The sequence below is a fragment of the Chrysemys picta genome, chromosome 17 (assembly GCF_011386835.1).
Source record: "Chrysemys picta bellii isolate R12L10 chromosome 17, ASM1138683v2, whole genome shotgun sequence".
NCBI lineage: Eukaryota > Metazoa > Chordata > Testudines > Emydidae > Chrysemys > Chrysemys picta.
Window position 1 is genome coordinate 14,654,997 of NC_088807.1, and position 18,450 is coordinate 14,673,446.

Below are 18,450 nucleotides of genomic sequence, written 5' to 3' on the forward strand. Positions count from 1 at the left end.
CCATCTGGAGTGAAATAGTTAAGTTACCACTGCTGTGGATTCTGAGAGCCCTGAGTAACACATGCCCCCAGACAGGGGTGAAAGTAACTTAAAGGACTTACCGGTACTCTGGAGTCCTGGGCAGGGGGTGGCCTCAACTGGAAGAGGTGTGGCCTCAACCGGAAGAGTCGGGGCCTTTCAAGATTTAAGCTCTGGGCATAACTCTGGGCAGTAAAAAAGTATTTGAAGTTGGGGGAAGGGACACAGGGAGCTCTCTTAACTGGGTCCATAATGGTCTCATTGAGAGGCAGAGGAATTTTTCAAGGGCCTGCAGTGGCTCAAATGTCAAGTAGGCTGTGGGAGGACTCCTTAACTACCTCCTTCTGTATGCCCAGATTTAAGGCCACCCTCTCCTTATGACCTTATCATAAACAGACTAGGGAAATACAGCCTAGATGGGGCTAATATAAGATGGGTGCATAACTGGTTGGAAAACATTTCCCAGAGCATAGTTATTGGGGTCACGCTTTACAGCTCCACACCACAGCCACAGGCTAGAAATGTACTTTTATTTGTTTTAAACCAAAGCTGAGATTCTCCCACAATCCTGGAACTCCAGGAGCTGGGGCTTTAAGGAAAACTGCAGATACCATGTGTCATGGATCCAATGGTCTGGTGCTCTGGAACAGTCTGGGAAGTTCCCATCAGTGTGTCAGCCCATGTAGGTTCACACTCTCCATAGGGTAAGCCACTTGGCTTCACTGCCTCCTAGGACTGAGCCTCAGAGCTTTCAGCCCCCCGGCTTCATGCTGTGAGCTCCCCTTAGCGAGTATGTCTCACCAGGACACCCGGGAGAGACTTGCACACCCAAAGGGAGCAGTGCACCCCCGACTCCCTGACTCTTGAGTGACTCTCAGCCAGCATTGTAACAACAGGGGGTTTATTAGGTGTTTAGAACACAGAGAATCTAAAGTTCCAGCATAATCCACCTGGGTCAGTCCAGAGACCTCAGACCCCTCTTGAGTCCCAGTCCAGGAGCTTCTCTCTTCCTCCAGCAGCCCACACTTAACAACCCCACCTGGCCCCACCTCTGTCCTTTATCCTCAGGCTGGTCACACACAGCTGGCTTCCCAAGGTGGATGGGGCCATCCATGGTCATCTGTTGCTAGGTGCCAAATTTCCAAGCAATTGGAGCAGCCATTGTCTTCTGAGAATCTCCAGAGGCTTCAGGCACAGGCAGCTGGGCACCAGTCACACCTGTATCTCTGGGCCTCTGCAAAGAGCAAACACCCTTCCCCCTCCCCCCACCTAGTTAACCATGTACCACATGAGGAAAATGAGGCACACACCATATTTATCCAAAATATTACGAAAAATTTCCATTCCATGACACCATGAGACTTGGCAACGCTGCAGCTGGCAGCCTGTTCCCCTCCTGCCCCCTCATACAATTTCCAACAGTGTTTGAACTTCCCTATGTCCTTGTTCCATGAGAAGCTTCTGCAGCATCGTCCATCATCCCTGCTCCCAGTGAGCCCAGCCAGCCCTGCTACAGCCCAGGGGAGGGCTCCAGTGGTTGGGGGCAGGTTCAGCTCTTGGGGTGCTGCTCCGTGTGAGGCTATCACAACCCAGTCTGATACACCGAGTGACCAATCCTGTCACCCACTCACACGGCCTGAGGCTGGCAGGAGCAGCGTGTGTGTGTCTGCAATGGGAGTGAGTCAGTGCTACTGCGAGACCCTTTCCCTCTGCACCCCCCAACCAGTGTGTATTGAATTTCCTACATTTAACAGTCACGTTAACACCGTTCCCTCCAATCAGCACATTCTGATGTAACTGGGGGCAGGGCAAAGCGTTATCATGAATAGCTGCAGTTTTCCTCTGAGTTCAGGGGGAGGAAACATCTGATGTGTCGCCATTTCCCCTCGTTTCCTGTAGGATGAGGTTCTTTCCCAGGTGTCAGCGTTTGGGTCTGATTCCCCAGTCGTATTTCCTGGCCCTGGTATCCCTGGAACAAGAGTCAGCTCCAGAGACACCTCTGGAGTCAAGTGCAGAGTGTTTCTCTCATGATTCCCTTTACCACACGGGAGGGGTTCAGACCTTGGAGTTTTGAGGTTTCTTTTTCCCCTTCTCTTTGGGGGCTGTTTGCAGTTGTGGATGCTCCTGCTCTGTTTTATGCCCCTTCCTCCACTTGGGAAGCAGGTTGGTGGGCAAATGCTTTCAGATTTATTGTATCCCACATGAGCTGTTTCTCTCACTTGCTTGTCTCCAGGGACAGGGCGCTGTCCAGGGGCTGGGTTGTTTCTCCTGTTGCAGGTGGCCCTGTGATTTTTCCTGCTTCTTCCTCTCACTGGAGATATGGGGCTGTGTAGGGCTGTGGGATCTCCCTGAATAACAGACCCACTAACTCCTAATTTCTGGGGTAAATCCCAGTGATTGTTGGGGACAGATGCTGAGGGGTTTCCTCTGGTCCCTCCCCGCAGTGTGACCAGGAATGTGAACAATCTCTCAGAACTTTCCACAGGAATCTCCAGGATAAGGGCCATTGAACTGACACTATAAAATGAGACGCCCCCTTCTAGATCCAGATACACCCCTATCACGGTGGCATCACAGCCCAGTTCTGGATCGCAGGGTCAGCCTGCCTGGGGTGATATCATCCCTCATACTTCTCCAGAGCCTAGCACCCCAGCTCAAGGAGTCTCACCTGCCTCTCCCATCTCACTGTCCCTCACAGACTCACTCAGCACTCCCAGCTCCCAGTCCCAGCTGTCCCTCACCCCCACCTCCGAATACCCCTTGTAAACCCCACCCCATAAAGCATAATGATCCTTGTCCACAAACCCCTCATTCCCCAGGGCTATCAGGGCCCCAGATAGGCCAGCCGGCCATGGAAACTGGGAGTTGCGTTGGACTCTTCTGCCATCCTCAGACACGGTGATTTCAGGGTGTTTGCAAACCAGCTCCAGGATGATACAAACTGGGGAGAGAAACCAGAATAACCCCGTTAGCCACAGGTCAGTTGGGGACCCTATGATCTCACAGTACAGCTGGAGCAAAGGACAGAGTATTAAGGGTTGGGGTGACTAGTTGGACTGGCATCGCTAGCCTGGATCTGGCTGTGGAGCATGGTTTGGGCTCTTTGCTTCCTCTCACTCCCCCCCTGCAGAGGTTCTGTCACTGGGAGGTGTTAGGTCTCCCGGGGGGGGGGGCATGGAGGGTGCCTGGGGAGGAGGGCTGAGTGGGGCTGTTGGGGGAGCTGACAGGGTAGGGATGGATTATCGCTGAAGGGCCAATGGGAGATGGGGTGGATACCAGGACTAACTGAGAGGTGGATTGTGAGGAAGCTGCCCAGGGGTGAGACTTAGAGCTCAGGCAGCGTGTTCAGGACCATTTGTGGCATCCAGCCCCACGGCTCTGAAGCCAGTGCATGCCCTGCCCCACCTGCCCCATGGGGACCCCACACCTCTGACAACTCAGCTACGTAACGGCAATACCACTAACCCTAGTGCAGTGTCTGCTCAGCCCCTCACAGCCCCACTCACCCATGCAGCTCCGAACCCTCCTGAAATCTGCAAGGGAAGAGGAACAAACATGGTCAGGGGCCCGGCAAACGCAGAGAACTCGCTCCCACAGGAGATGCTGTTCTGCGAGGGGGGGTCAATGGCAAATGGAAAGGAACTGAATGATGTGAAATGTGACTTGAAAACACGTCCTCTTACCTAGCTCTGTGTGCACCTTGTCTCAAACGGAAAGAGACAGAGTTATTCCCTGTCATTTAGGCAGAGGGCTCAGTTCTGGGTGCTGCTCTGTGACCATGTGATCACTTTACATGTGATTCATGGCCCCTTGCTGCCGAAGGAAAAATGTCCCAGTTGTGTGACGTGAGAGACAGGCCCTTTCATCCAGAGATCTCTGCTAATAGTAATGACCGGCTCTCTGGGGTGCCTCTATATTGTCTCAGTATCAGGGACTGGAGCAAATGTTGCTCTCAGGAACGCTGCTGTAACTCCATGTACTTCACTGGAGAGAAACTGGATTTACACCGGTGTCACCCAGAGCAGAATCCAGGCCAGTAAGAAGCTGCTGTTTGGCCATGGTGGCCCCCAGTGGATTGGGAATTTTAAAAGGACACTGGTATGATACAAATCTTGGTTGGGATTTGCAAAGCATCTAGCCTTGATGGAAGACATGGGTCTGGATCCCTATTCAGCTCTAAGAACAGGAGTACTTGTGGCACCTTACAGACTAACAAATTTAGTTGAGCAGAAGCTTTCGTGTCCAGCTTTGAGAGCTCATTCTTAATTTTTCCCTGTTTGCTGTATAGGATGTTGATCAGGTGGTTTCGTAGTTTCTTGGAGAGTGTGTGGCACAGTCTCTCAGCATAGTCTGAGATTGTAGATTGTAGATTGTAATGGATTTTTTTACCTTTAGTCCTTTTGGTACGATGTCCATCTGTTTGCATTTGGAAAGGAAGATGATGTCTGTCTGTAGCTGTAAGAGTTTTTTCATGAAGTTGATGGATTTCCACTCCATACGGCTAAATGCAGTGCCTTGCATAATGTTAGTCTCTAAGGTGCCACAAGTACTCCTGTTCTTTTTTCGGACACAGACTAACATGGCTGCTACTCTGAAACCTATTCAGCTCTGAAACATCTAAGGAGAATTTCTTTTCTGTGTTGCTAATAACCCTTTGGAGCATCAAAACTCCACACTCCAGCAGTCATCTATAGAAAGCGGATGCCCCCCTTTTGCCGCATCAGAACCATGTGATGGCTTTGGATTGTCAAAGGTAAGGTGACGCCAGTCTGTCTCTCCAGACATGAGAGCAGAGAGCTCACAGTGCTGCGGTGGGACTGGTGGAACTCTAATGTGACTCAGATTCAGTGTGGGCCATTATAAGCAAAGTGACGTGGGGCTGTTCCAAACTTTGGTACATATACACTGCAGCCCTAGTGCCCTAAAAGTAGCAGGTGTAATTGGGAGTAACATGTGCAGTGGTTTGGGCTAGCTGCTCAAGTATAAACTCGCTCGGACCCCAGGGTATGTAATTAGGCAGCTACACTCAGTCACTGCCCGTGCTATCCCACTGTGACACTCTGTACCTCAGAGTAGCACCCTGGAACCCCCATATTCACTGCTGTGATATAATTATGCTATGTTTTGTACAAAGTCTGCCTTGTTAGGTATCATTTTAAAAGTCTTGATCTGTTGAACATTAATATACTGTTGGATTGTATGTGCTAACACTGTATGTGAGGTTATGAAGTATTACTGTATGTGTTACTGAAATATGTTGTGAGGTTGGGAACACCCACAAAAGAAAGGACCAGCCAGACAATGTTAATTTCTCATCAACACCCATGGAGGAAAGATTCCACTATCCCAGAGACTGTAGGCAATGGAGACTGCTTGACCAATGGGGGCTGCCTGATCCCCTCCTCACAGCAAAGATCGTTCTGGCCAGCTGGAAGAACGTATAAAAGAGAGGAAGTGACATTGTCACTTGACATCTCTCCACTCCCAGCTCAACACCTGGAAGAACAGCTGGAGGACAAAGTGACTTTCCAGTACCTCCATGATTTCCACAGCTACAGTGGCCGGTGTGGCTTACCCAAGGGCCACCTGAGCAGCTAGAGCGGCCCCCAGGGTAAGCCATGCTAGTTGCTGCTGGGGCGGCCCCTGGGCTCATCCTCACCAGCTGCTGCTAGAGTGGCCCCGGGCAGCTGGCTCCAGGGCTGTCTGGGCAGCGACTGGTGCAGCTGGCCCTGGGCACGGCCCCAGAGCAACCATCCTGGAGCAACAGCAGCACCCCAGGCTCCCCCTCACCCCATAGCAGCAGTGGCATCCCAGGGCCGCAGGAGTAGCTAAGATTTAGTCATGGATATTTATAGTACAAGTCATGGACAGGTCACGGACTGTGAATTTTTGTTTATTGCCTGTCCATGACTTTTACTAAATGTACCCATGACTAAATCTGAGCCTTATTCATGAGTGGCACGGGGATCTTTCATGTAACACAATTGGGTGCGTCCCTGCCTATGGGTGGCTGTGTAAGTGCAGCGCCTGTCAGAGGCTTGGAGCTTGACACAGCATCACAATGTGAGGGACAACCCAGGTTGGTGCATTTGGGGGGCTCAGTGGTCCCACAGTCCAGGTTGCACCCCAGGGACCCCGACACACTCACCCACACTGCTATTGTTAGCGCATTAGCTCAAGCAGAGGGAGCGTGTGTCGGCTACCCGCGCTGGGAAGCTCACTCCCAGTTGCAGTGTAGATGTACCCAATGAGCCAAGGGTCTCAGAACCAACAGGACATGTCAGAAAAAACTATTGTTAATGAACAGACGAGGTCTCAGATCAGCCACTAAACAGAGCCCACAAATTGCCCCCTGCTACCGTCATTGCAGGGAATGAGGGGAGGGAGCATCACATCAGAACATGTGTCTCATAGAGAGAGGCCTGCACTGCTGCAGCCTGTCACCCAGCCTCAGACCTCCTATTTCTGCACTGAGCAATCCCTTTGTGGTTCTGATATGCAAAAGTGTGTAACTCTAGGGTTAGTGGTTGGCAGGAGATTAGCTGGGGAAGGACTGTGGAACTGTGTGGCTTTGGTTTTACTGTCCACCCCTAGAGATGTGGGGTCAGGTCCTGTCTCAACTCCTAGTGGAGCAATGTGGGTGGTGTCAGAGGGTACTTCATAAAGCCCGTGCAGAGCATTGTAGGGTTCAGAGGCTCTGTTCATTTGAGGCCCAGGTCTAGACAAGGAGAGGGCGAAACAGGACAGGACTGAGGAGCTGAGGGCTGGGATAGCAGGGAAGCTGTGGGTGGGGACTGAGGGATGCCAACAGAGCTGGGGCTGGGGGAGGAAGCCCAGGGCTGGGATAGCAGGGGGCTGCAGGCAGTGGAGGTGTTTGTCCAATGTGGACTCCCTGCACAGCTCTGTTCCCGGTCCCTACCAGTGACCTGGCATGTACCCTGTGCAGAGTCCTAGGCAGCACTGAGCAAGACGGAGCAGCTGACTCTTGTTGGGCCAGATCTGGCTTTCAGGGGGCACCTTGCAGCCTTCTATGCAATTCTATGGCTTGCAGGTGCTTAATGCCATGACTAGCTGCAGGTCAGGATTGAAGGTCACTGGCAGAGCTGCATGTGTGGGGGAGCCCAAGGCTGGGATTTTGGGAGGCTGCAGGTGGGCACAAAGGGATCCAGCCAAGCTGGGTGCAGGCGGGGAGCCCAGCATTGGGGAGCAGGGATTTTGCAAGTCTGAACTGAGCTGTCTCCACAGAACTGCATGGAGCAAGTTTGCCCAGCACCTAACTAAGGGCCAGTCTACACTAGAAACATTAAATTGGCGCTGCTGCACTGATGCTGCTGTAATGCGTCTGGTGAAGTTGCTTTTTGCTGACGGGAGAGAGCTCTTCTTTCTGCGTAATTACATCACCTCCTTGCGTGACAGTGGCTACGTCAGCAGGAGAGCATCTCCTGCCAACGTAGTGCTGTGCACGCTGGCACTTACATCACTGTAACTTGTGTCACTCAGCAGGGCGGCTTTTAGACACCCCTGAGTGATGTCAATTATATCATCATAAGCCCTAGTTTAGACCTGCCCCGTGTCCTGCCATTCCCTATGCACTACAGTCACTTTCTATCGTTAAGGATCATACTGAAACCTGAGCTGCCAACTCTGCCTTGTTTGTTTATTTCCCGGAGATGGGGAGATGATCATGAAGGTGACTGAAGGCCATACAGCGCATGTGGTGATTTTCCCATCACATTACAGTGTGAAGCCCAGATACATGTTTACGAGGGATTATCCAAGTACCTGATTGCAAGAAGAAATGGTCACTTACCCTGTGCTGTAACTGTGGTTCTTCGAGACGTGTCCCTACGGGTGCTCCACTCCCGCCCTCCATCCCCTCTGCTTCAGACTTCTCTGCTCAGAGCTTTGCTGCAGAGAAGGAACTGAGGCCGGTTCGCCTGTGCAGTGCTGTATAATAGGGGCGGCCAAACTTACTGAGCCTCCGAGCTGCATACGGCAATCTGCAGAAGTTCAAAAGCTGGGGCGTGCCTGCTGGGGGTTGGAGCTTCTGCCCCGTGGGCGGCACCTGCTGGGGCTCAGGGCTTCAGCCCCACTCTTGCTGAAGCCCCAAGCCCCGGCAAGCATTCCCCATGGGGCTGAAGCTCCAAGAGACCCCTCCCTGCTGGGCATAAAACCCCACCCCACAACCCTGCTGCAAGGCCCCGAGCTCCCCCACCAAGTCTGGTAGGTGGAGAATTGGGGCTGTGTGTGGGGGGTGGAATGGGGGGGCTCCGTGACTTGCATTTTAACTGTAAAAGAGCCACATGCAGATTGTGAGCAGCAGTTTGGCCACCCTCACTATATAACAATGGCACAGGGCATGGGGCTGACATGCCTGGGCTGAACAGACACTGCCACGAGAAATGTCTGATCAAAGGCGCACGGGGCACTAGTGCACCTGGAGTAGAGCACCCACAGGGACAGTAACTGAAGAACCACTATTCCTGCTGAGACCCTGGAATGGGGGAGAGAAAAAACAGTTAGACACAGAAGCTTTGTGCCCCATAACAACTGGGGTTAGTTACAGGCACCCCACAGCCACGCTTCTAGCCCGAGCAGCCAGCAGCTTTGATAGGAGCGGGGCTGGCGGTTAGTGATTCACACCAATACGCAGGAGCCCTGGGATTTGCAAAGCATCTCACCTTAATGGAAGACATGAGTGTGGATCCCGATACAGCTCTGACCTTCCAAACCCTTCCATCTCAGGGGAATTCCTTTTCTGTGTTACTAATAGCCCTTTGGAGCATCAAAGCTACACACTCCTGGTGTAACTGGGGAATGGACATGCAGATAATTGGAGATCAGATTTGGGATCTGGCCTTAGCAACAAAGCATGGAAACGGGAGCCTGAATATGGTCTTTTGCTCATCTCCTCGTTCTGGGACCTGGCCCAGAAGAACCTGCACTTCAGCAGTCATTAATAGAAAGCGGCTGGTCCCCTTATCCTGCATCAGCACAATGTGATTGGCATTGGATTGTCAAGGCCAGGTGACACCTGTCTGTCTATCCAGACATGAGAGCAGGTAACCCTGTGTCTGCTGCAGAGAGCGCACAATGCTGCCATGGGACTGGGGTGACTCTAATGTGACTCTAATTTCGGCCCGAACTGTTCACTCAGCCCTGTCCTGCAGTGTTGGTGCTTCTGGATCTGCTCAGCACCATGTGTGGCTGGGAGCCTCTGCTCAGGGGCTCTAATGGGGAGGTGGATGAACTTACCAAACTTCTCACGCAGCTTCTGGAACTCTGGGGAGAGAAGAGAAGGAGACTATCGTGGGTTCAGCGAGGGTCATTTTGAGCAGGGTGACACGGGTTATTCCAAACTTTGGGTACATCTACACTGCAGCTGTGAGTGAGCTTCCCAGTCTGGGCAGGCAGACATACGCTAGCTCTGCTCGAGCCAGTGCGCTAAAAGTAGCAGGGTCGCGGGGGTAGCACATGCAATGGTTTGGGCTTGCTGCTCAGACACAAACCTTCTCTCACTGCCTGTTTAAGTACACAGATGTCTACCCTGAGCCGCAGCCCGTTACCCCACCCTCACTGCTGTTGTTAGCGCGGTAATTCAAACAGAGCTAGCGTATGTCTGGCTCCCCGAACTGGGAAGCTCACTCACAGCTGCAGTGCAGATGTACCCAATGAGCCAAGGGTCTCAGAACCAACAGCAGAGGTCAGAAAAAAACTGTTAGTAAATGAACAACAGACAGATTCCCAGATCAATCCCTAAACAAAACGTACAAATTGCCCCCAGCTACCGTCATTGAAGGGAACAAGGAGAGGTAGTATCACACCAGAGCATGTATCGAGAGACCTGCACTGCTGCAGCTGTCACCCAGCCTCAGACCTCCTATTTCTGCGCGGTGCAATCCCTTTGTGGTGCTGATCTGCACAAGTGTGTAACTACGGTTAGTGGATGGCTGGGGAAGGGTCCGTGGGGCCGTGTGACATTGGATTTACTGCCCACCCCTACAGATGTGGAGTCAGGTCCTGTCTCGGCTCCTAGTGGAACAAGGTGAGCAGTGGCTCCCATCAGAGTGACCTCACAGAGACCATATAGAGCATAGTAGGGTTTGGAGGGTCATTCAAGGCTCAGGCCTAGACGAGGAAGGGGTAAAACAGGGCTGAGGAGCTGAGGGCTGGGATAGCAGGGAAGTGGTGGGTGGGGACTGAGGGAAGCCATCAGAGCTGGGGCTGGGGGATAGTAAGGGGCTGTAGGCAGTGGTGGTATTTGTTTTATGGGAACCCCCTGTACAGCTCAATTTCAGGGCCCCTACCCGTGACCTGTCATGTATGGCGTGTGGGCAGAAGACACCATTCAGAGGCCTGGGTAGCACTGAGCAAGATGGAGCAGCTGATGGCTGGTGGGTGAGATCTGGCTTTGAGGGGACCCCTTGCTATCTTGGGGTTCCCTGTAATTGCCTGGCTTGGAGGTGCCTAATGCCATCAGAACTGAGGGTCACCTGCAAAGTCAGGACTGAGGGTCACCGGCAGAGCTGTGGGACTGGAGAGTTGAGGGCTGAGACAGCAGGGCACTGCTGGTGGTGATTGAGGGGCCCTGGCAGAGCTGAGTGTGTGGGAGACCAGGGCTGCATAGCAGGGGGCTGAAGGCTGGGATTGAGGAGCAGGGCTGTGTGCACATGGGAAGCCCAGTATTGATATAGCAGGGATTTTGCAGATGGAAATTGAGATATATGCACAGAATTGCATGAAGGAAGTTTTTACAGACCCTCAGTAAGTCTCACTGGTCCATACCACTACATTCACTCCATCATTTAGGATGATACTGAAATGTGAGCTATAAACACTGCAGTGTTTGAATATTTTCAGGGCAGGGGAAGATGATCATGAAGGTGACTGAAGACCATACATTACAATCCCTTGTGGTGTTGATTTGCAAAAGTGTGTAACTCTAGGGTCAGTGGTTGGAAGGAGCTTAGCTGGGAAAAGGCTCTGTGGGGCTGGGTGGCCCTGGAGTTACTGTCCACCCTTAGATACATGGGTCAGGTTCTCTTTCAACTTCTAGTGGAACAATGTGGGTGGTGGCTCTCATCAGAGTGCACCTCACAGAGCCCATACAGAGCGTAGTTTGGTTTGGAGGCTCTGTTCATTTGAGTCCCAGACCTAGACTAGGAGGGAGGAAAACAGAACTGAGGAGTTGAGGGGCTGGGATAGCCGAGAAGTGGTGGGTGGGGTCTCTGTTCATTGGAGGCCCAGAGCTAGAGTATAAGGGTGGAAGTGCAGGGGAGGAAGTGATTGTACAGGACTGAGGAGCTCCAGGCATGGCAGGGAGGTAGATGGTGGGGAATGAGGGGCACTAGCAGAGCTGTGTGCATATGGGGAGCTCAGAATTGGGATGGCAAATATTTTGCAGGTCAGAATTGAGATATCTCCACAGGCCTGCATGGAGGAAGTTTGCCCAGCCCCTCACTAAGGGCTTGTCTACACAGCCCTGTAGTTTGGCCTTTGTTGTGATCTGCAGGTTACACTAAAGTGCTGCTTTGGGACTGCCCCTGGTGGATGCTGCTGGTGCGCACTAAACAATACCTAGTTCATACTAACAAAGTCCTCTTCAAACATGCAAACTAGGGACCCCTCCCCTTAGGGAGTCTGGGTAATAGCAATTCCTGATCACTGAACGCAATATTGTTGCTGTAACCTCATAACCAGGCAAACAACATCCATAACAAAAGCCAGGAAGGGCTGTAACAAGACAACTAATGATGTAAAGAATTTATCCTTTGTGCCTCAGTTTCCCCAATATTTGCATTTATGATGTCCTTTTCCCCTCCCTTTTGCTTTGTTAACGGGTCAAGGCAGTAATAGCGAGAGACCAGGGACACCCCGACCAGGCCTGCAGAATTCATTGGTGTAATACAATGTATGTATGGTGGCACATATCTATGGGAATCCTCGGGTGTCCTCCTTTGTTAATTTTACCACTGTCCAAAATTGGCCTTGGTGGAAGAAACGATCAATTATCCACTGGTAGGAGAATGGGGGGCAATTGTGGCACATCATCCTGGAAATCTAACACCATGTATTACTTGGGTATCTTCCCCGGGGCGGCCCCCTGCTGAGAACCCCGAGTCCCGTGGCCCTTCATAACCCTCCCCAATTGGATCCCAAATCCTGACATGCTTTCAGGTCCTCACCTTCCTCCCCAATTGTACAAGGGGGAGGCATCCTCCAACTTCCCCTCCTTACAGAGATGTTGTCCCCCCAAGAAAAAGCAGACCCTAGTAAGTTCCTTGTGGGATGGGGCTAATTCGGCAGTCAGTATTTGGAATATTCAGTAAGGGGTCATGAGAGATGAGCGGTTAGGACAATTGGAAAAGGCCATGGGACTGGTCACAAGTGCAGATCTCACCCACCCGACAGTGGCCACTGCCGCCCTCAAACATACTGCCAAATTGGCCCTCCAAACGCAGGGTACCTTGCAGGGATTGATTGAGACTGAAATTGAGACCAGGGACCAACTAGCATGGGATTCTGTGTGCTCCCAGCTCCAATAATATTTGACCCAACAAATCCATAGCATCCAGGAGGATGTGCTCCATGGAGCCCGAATCATCCCCCATGAAATCCATTTCCACTCAAGGATTCCCCGGGAGCAATGGCCATTTCTGGAGGCTCACTAATTGGAAGTGCACAGGCATAGCCTGCTTCTTCATGGCCTTCAGTGCCATGAAAGGAGTGTGAGCCCCTACTATAAAAATCCAACCAGGCCTTTGGGAAGGCTGCCTCTGGGACTGGGTGGTACATCATGACGTGTGGAAGGTGGTGGCTCCCCCAAATGACAGAGCTAAGCAGTATGTGCTGACTGCATCCCCGGACTATCAGCACATATGGATTGCAGAAGGCAACACCTGGCAACTCTGGCCTATGGAGCCCCCTCAAATGGTGTGTAAAGAGAGGGCAGTGCCAGGCCGCTTTTATGAGGTAGATCAACACATTTATTGGGAAGGGGAGGCATCGGGATATGCCACCACCACAACACATCTGTTTACAAATACCTCAGTGTGTGTTGGAGAGCCACTGACCCCAGAGTGCCTTTCAATTTGCTGTTAAAGTCACAAACACAAAATTTTTGGTGCATTTGCCTGCCGTTCTGCAATAAACTGTTAATGTTTCTAACTATGTTGTGTTTAATTTTTCATGGATAACACCCAATGTGTTTCTTCCATTGGTACACACCCAAGAGCAGCTTTCAGTATTCCAGACTCCTTCATGGTGGTACAGGAGATGCCTCCTCCTTCATGGTGTTACAACACACGTTTAACCAGGAGAAAGCTCCATTTGCCACCGCCATTTGAGTGGGGCATCTATGCCAATGGGGGGATGTGTTATGCTATGTAACTAATGAAGCCAGAAGTCATTATTGGCTAGTGTATGCAATTGTTGCTGTCCTAATAATTTTATGTATACTATATTGCTGTTTATGTAGAAGGCCAATAGTAACCCTCACCACCATACCAGGGGGAGGATGGAAACCTAAGTGGTGACCCCTCCCAACAAAATGTTGATTTGGGGTCAAGGGGGGGAAATTCACAATCCAATGGACCTCTCCCCTTAGGGAGTCCCCTGGGAAGGCAGATCAGCACTGTATATTGTTAACACCGTTGCAAGCATCACAAAGCATTTTGGGGAGGGACAAAGGTGTGTGAGTGGAGAGTGGAAGTTTCCTTACAGAGTCCGAGAGGCCGAGGGGGGGAGGGAAAGAAGAAGAACAAGTTAACTCAACGCTGTAGCTAGCAAGCTCAGTGCGAAGATAAGAAGCTAACTCTCACCCAAGGTCAGTTGTTACCTGCCAAGACAAAGGGGGGGAAGTCCAACCCCCACGACCAGCTGTGAGAAGAGAATGAAACACAATTGCAGAGATAACAAGAACAGTGAGACCAACAGCAAAGGCCAACAGAAGGGAAAACAGTCTCCGGAGCCGGGATGTTTTGGGAAATAGGGAAGGCCACAGCAAGCCTTTGTTTGGACTGGTACAAAGAGCACCAGGCAAAGAGGGCACTGGAAGACGACACCCCCAAAGGAACCCAGGACTTAAAACCCTCCCGAGAGTTGGAGCAATTTGGAGATTACAGCAGATTCCCTGGAGTACCTGGGCCCAGGGCAAGAAATCCCATCCATGCCCCCCACCCCTTCTTACTTTACACCCAGGCCAGGCCAGTTTTGGGTAGTGTGTGAGTGAATATGAAAGTGGGTTAGGGCTTGGGGGCTCTAATGTTTTCTTTCTTCCCCTGAGTGACATGGGAGCGTTCCCAGCACTCTCTGCTGTATTTTATTATTTTATTAATAAAACTTTAAAACTTAGACCCTTGGTGTGCTTCGTCATCTCCTCCCTGAAAAGATCCTGTGGCCCAGCCTGATCAACTGTGGCCCAGGCAGATTGGTAACGAAAATCTGTCATACAATGTGATGTCATTGCATTGTCAAAGGCAAGGTGACACCTGTCTATCTATCCAGGCATAAGAGCAGGTAACCCTGTATCTGCTGCAGAGAGCTCACAGTGCTGCCGTGGGATTGGGGTAACTAATGTGACTCTAATTTCAGCTCAAAATGTTCACTCAGCCCTGCCCTGCGGTGTCGGTGCTTCTTGATCTGCTCAGCACCGTGTGTGGCTGGGAACTGCAGCCCAGGGGCTCTACTGGGGACATGGATGAACTTACCAATTGTCCTACGCAGATCGCTGCCCTCTGGGGAGAGAAGAAAAGACAATCATCTTGGATTCAGCATGGGGCTGTTCCAAATTTTGGGTACATCTACTCTGCACCTGGGAGGGTGCTTCCCAGTTTGGGCAGGCAGACACAGGCAAGATCTGCTTGAGCCAGTGCGCTAAAAGTAGCAGGGCAGCACGTGCTGGAGTTTGGGCTTGTCGCTAAAGGACAAACTTGTATGGACCTCCTGGTGCATAGTCAGGCGAATAACCTTAGCTGCTGCCCATGCTGCTCCCAGATACACTGCTACTACGGGCATGCTAAAGCCACAGCAGGGCCCTAGAGTTTCACACTCTCATTTCCACAGACTTCCAGAACGCATCACCTCTGATCAGGGGTCTCAGTTCATGAGCTGGTTCCGGTGGAAGACCCTATGCCTGATGGGGGTCCACACATGTCTTTTCTCTGCTTATCCTCCCAATTCCGGCAGCCAAAAGGAAAGGACCAACCAGATCCTCAAACAGTAGCTGTGATGTTACTTCAGCCACCACCAGGATGATTGGTCCTCGCCTCTCCCTTCTGCAGAATTTCCACATAACAACATAGACCATTAATCCATGGATCAAAAAAGCCTGTTTTGTACTTAGTATGGGTACCACCTCTGATTCCATCCACAATTACATATGTCTTCTCCCAGCCCAGCCGCCTCAGTCCTAGTACAGCAGATTAATCAGGTTCATGAGTGAGGAAACATCTTGAGTAGGCAAGACAAGACTACAAACATTATGTGGACCGTCAACAGCAAGGCCCCACCTACTCAGTGGGGCAAAAAATATGGCTCTCGATGGAGCATGTCTGCACAGACAGACCCACTCGCAGGCTAGACTTTCAGTTCCTTGTCTCCTTTAGGATATAGAAACAAGTCTCACTTTTGAAACCCTACATGGAAAACCTCTTTGACAGGCTTTGGTACCTTATCTGAGAGGGATACGGCCCCCAGCACACCTGAGCAGTGGCAGAAAATATACCCACCCCTGCACTAATATGAGTATTCCATTAAAATCACCTCAAAAAGCCTGGTCCAATGTTGCCTGGGGTTCTCACTTGGCAAGGAACTTATGCCAGGAAGATATCTTGAAGCCTGGTCCACAGGGCTCTTCTCAGCCAGTAAGTTGCAACCCACCTCCCACTGACCTGCTGACAGTTACCAGAACTACAATCTCAAATTTGACAGAGGACTCCAGTCCAGGGATCTGATTAGTGCACATTAGCCACATGCGACTCTTCATAATTTAATATGTGGCTCCTTGTATAGACACCGACTCTGGGGCTGGAGCTTCATGCGCCAACTTTCCAGTGTGCCGGGGGGTGCTCACTGCTCAACCCCTGGCTCTGCCACAGGCTCTGCCCCCACTGCATTCCTTCCTGCCCCCTCCCCTGAGCCTGCCATGCCCTCACTCCTCCCCCTCCCCCCGCAGAGCCTTCTGCACACCACAAAACAGCTGATCTGGAGGTGTGGGGAGGGAGGAGGAGGCGCAGATCGGTGGGACTGTCGGTGGGTGGAAAGTGCTGGGAGCAGGGGGATGGGGCTGGAGCTGATGGAGGGCTGCTGACGTATTACTGTGGCTCTTTGGCAATGTACATTGGTAAATTCTGGCTCCTTCTCAGGCTCAAGTTGGCCACCCCTGGATTAGTGGAACAGGTGGGTCCTGACTGGTTCTCTGGTCTATTTAAACCAATCATGGGACCAGTAAGTTGTCCATACAAATGGGATTTTCACTGCTGAGCTCTGCTTCCCTTGTGCTATCTGCTCCTACCCCCTGACTCTGATCTCCTGGGAACCTGACGCTGCTGCCTCCTCACACCTGACTCCTGTTCCAACCACTAGGCCTGACCGCCCACATCCTGTTCATGACACTCAAGCAGAGCTAGAATGTGTCTGGCTACCTGATTTGGGAAGGTTGCTTCCAGCTGCAGTATAGATGTACCCAATGAGCTAAGGGTCTCAGATCTGACAGTACATGTCAGACAAAACTGTTATTAATGAACAAAAGAGACGGTCCCAAATCAATAGTAAAACAGAGCTCACAAATTGTCCCTTAGGGCAGCACCCACAGCTGATGACATTGCAGGGAATGAGGTAAGGGAGCATCACACCAGAACATGTATTGGGTAGAGAGAGGCCTGCACTGCTGCAACCTGTCACCCATCTACAAATCTCCTATTTCTGTGCTGTGTAATCCCTTTGTGGTGTTGATTTGCAAAAGTGTGTAATTCTAGGGTCAGTGGTTGGAAGGAGCTTAGCTGGGGAAGGGCTCTGAGGGCCTGGGTGGCCCTGGAGTTACTGTCCATCCCTAGGTCAGGTCTTGTCTTGAATGCTAGAGGAACAATGTGGGTGGTAGCTGCCATCAGAGTGCACCTCAGAGAGCTCACACAAAGCGCAGTAGGATTTGGAGGCTTTGTTCATTCAAGGCTAGACAGGGAGAGAGGAAAACAGGACTGAGGAGCTGAGGGCTGGGATAGCAGGGAAGCCCTGGGTGGGATCTCTGTTCATTTGAGGCCCAGACCTAGAGTATAAAGGTGAAGGTGCAGGGGGGAAAAGGATTGTACAGGATTGAGGAGCTCAGGGCATGGCAGGGAAGTAGATGGTGGGAATGAGGGGCACTAGCAGAGCTGTGTGCATGTGGGGAGCTCAGAGTTGGGATGGCAGAGATTTTGCAGGTCAGAATTGAGATATCTCTACAGACCTGCATGGAGGAAGTTTGCCCAGCCCATTACTAAGGGCTTGTCTACACAGCCCCATAGTTTGGCCTACGTTGGTGTGATTTGCAGGTTGCACCAAAGTGCTGCTTTGGGACTGCCCCATGTGGATGCTGTTAATGGGCACTAAACAACACCTAGTTCATACTAACAAAGTCCTCTTCAAATAGTACTACTGTATATACATGCAAATGAGGGACCTTTTAGTTCACACCCACAGCATCCACATGGAGTGGTTACAGAACAGCACTTCAGTGCGCATTCCTATTCACACCCCCATACTGGGAACTGTTGGGCAGTGTAGACCTAGCCAGAATCCTGCTGGTCCACAGGCATTAAATTCACTCTCAGTTGTTAGGGATGGTACTGAAATGTGAGCTGCCATCTCTGCAGTTCACATTTCTATCCTGGGCAGGGGGAGATGATCATGATGGTGACTAAAGTCCATACATTGTATGTGGTGATGTTCCTAATGATCAGAGTGGGAAAGCACAGAAACACGTTTACCAGGGGTTGAGCCAAGTACCTGATTCCAGCTGCTGCTTCTTTCTCTCCTCAGACACTGAAATGGGGAGGAGAAAAGAATCAGACAGAGAGACGAGCTGTGTGATGCTGTGTGCCCCATAATGACTGGGGTTAGTTACAGACACCCCACAGCCACAATTCTAGCCCCAGGATTCTGCACTGCAGCAGTCATCTATAGAGAGCGGCTGGCTCCTTCTCCTGCATCAGAACAATGTGATTGGCATTGGATTGTCAAAGACAAGGTGACACCTGTCTGTCTATCCAGACATGAGAGCAGGTAACCCTGTGTCTGCTGCACAGAGCTCACAGTGCTGCGGTGGGACTGGGGTGACTCTAATGTGATTCTGATTTTGGCCCGAACTGTTCACTCAGCTCTGTCCTGCATTGTCGGTGCTTCTGGATCTGCTCAGCACCATGTGTGGCTGGGAGCCTCTCCCCAGTGGCTCTAATG

General features: G+C 51.4%; 1 protein-coding gene across 4 annotated transcripts in view; it reads right to left on the reverse strand.

The window, feature by feature from the left end:
* Nucleotides 1–534: 534 nt before the first annotated feature.
* The window catches only part of LOC101938086 (butyrophilin subfamily 3 member A2-like), a 59,130-nt gene continuing 41,214 nt past the window's right edge, over nucleotides 535–18,450 (reverse strand). The window contains exons 15-21 of one of the 4 annotated variants that reach the window (XM_065571469.1): nucleotides 18,001–18,036; nucleotides 14,727–14,753; nucleotides 13,839–13,896; nucleotides 9,274–9,300; nucleotides 7,829–8,512; nucleotides 3,525–3,551; nucleotides 535–2,959 (exon numbers count right to left, since the gene is read on the reverse strand). In XM_065571469.1, the coding sequence (XP_065427541.1) occupies nucleotides 9,282–9,300; nucleotides 13,839–13,896; nucleotides 14,727–14,753; nucleotides 18,001–18,036 (140 nt within the window). In that variant the 3' untranslated portion in view covers nucleotides 535–2,959; nucleotides 3,525–3,551; nucleotides 7,829–8,512; nucleotides 9,274–9,281. The other 3 variants (XM_065571471.1, XM_065571472.1, XM_065571470.1) reach the window with 3 other exon arrangements.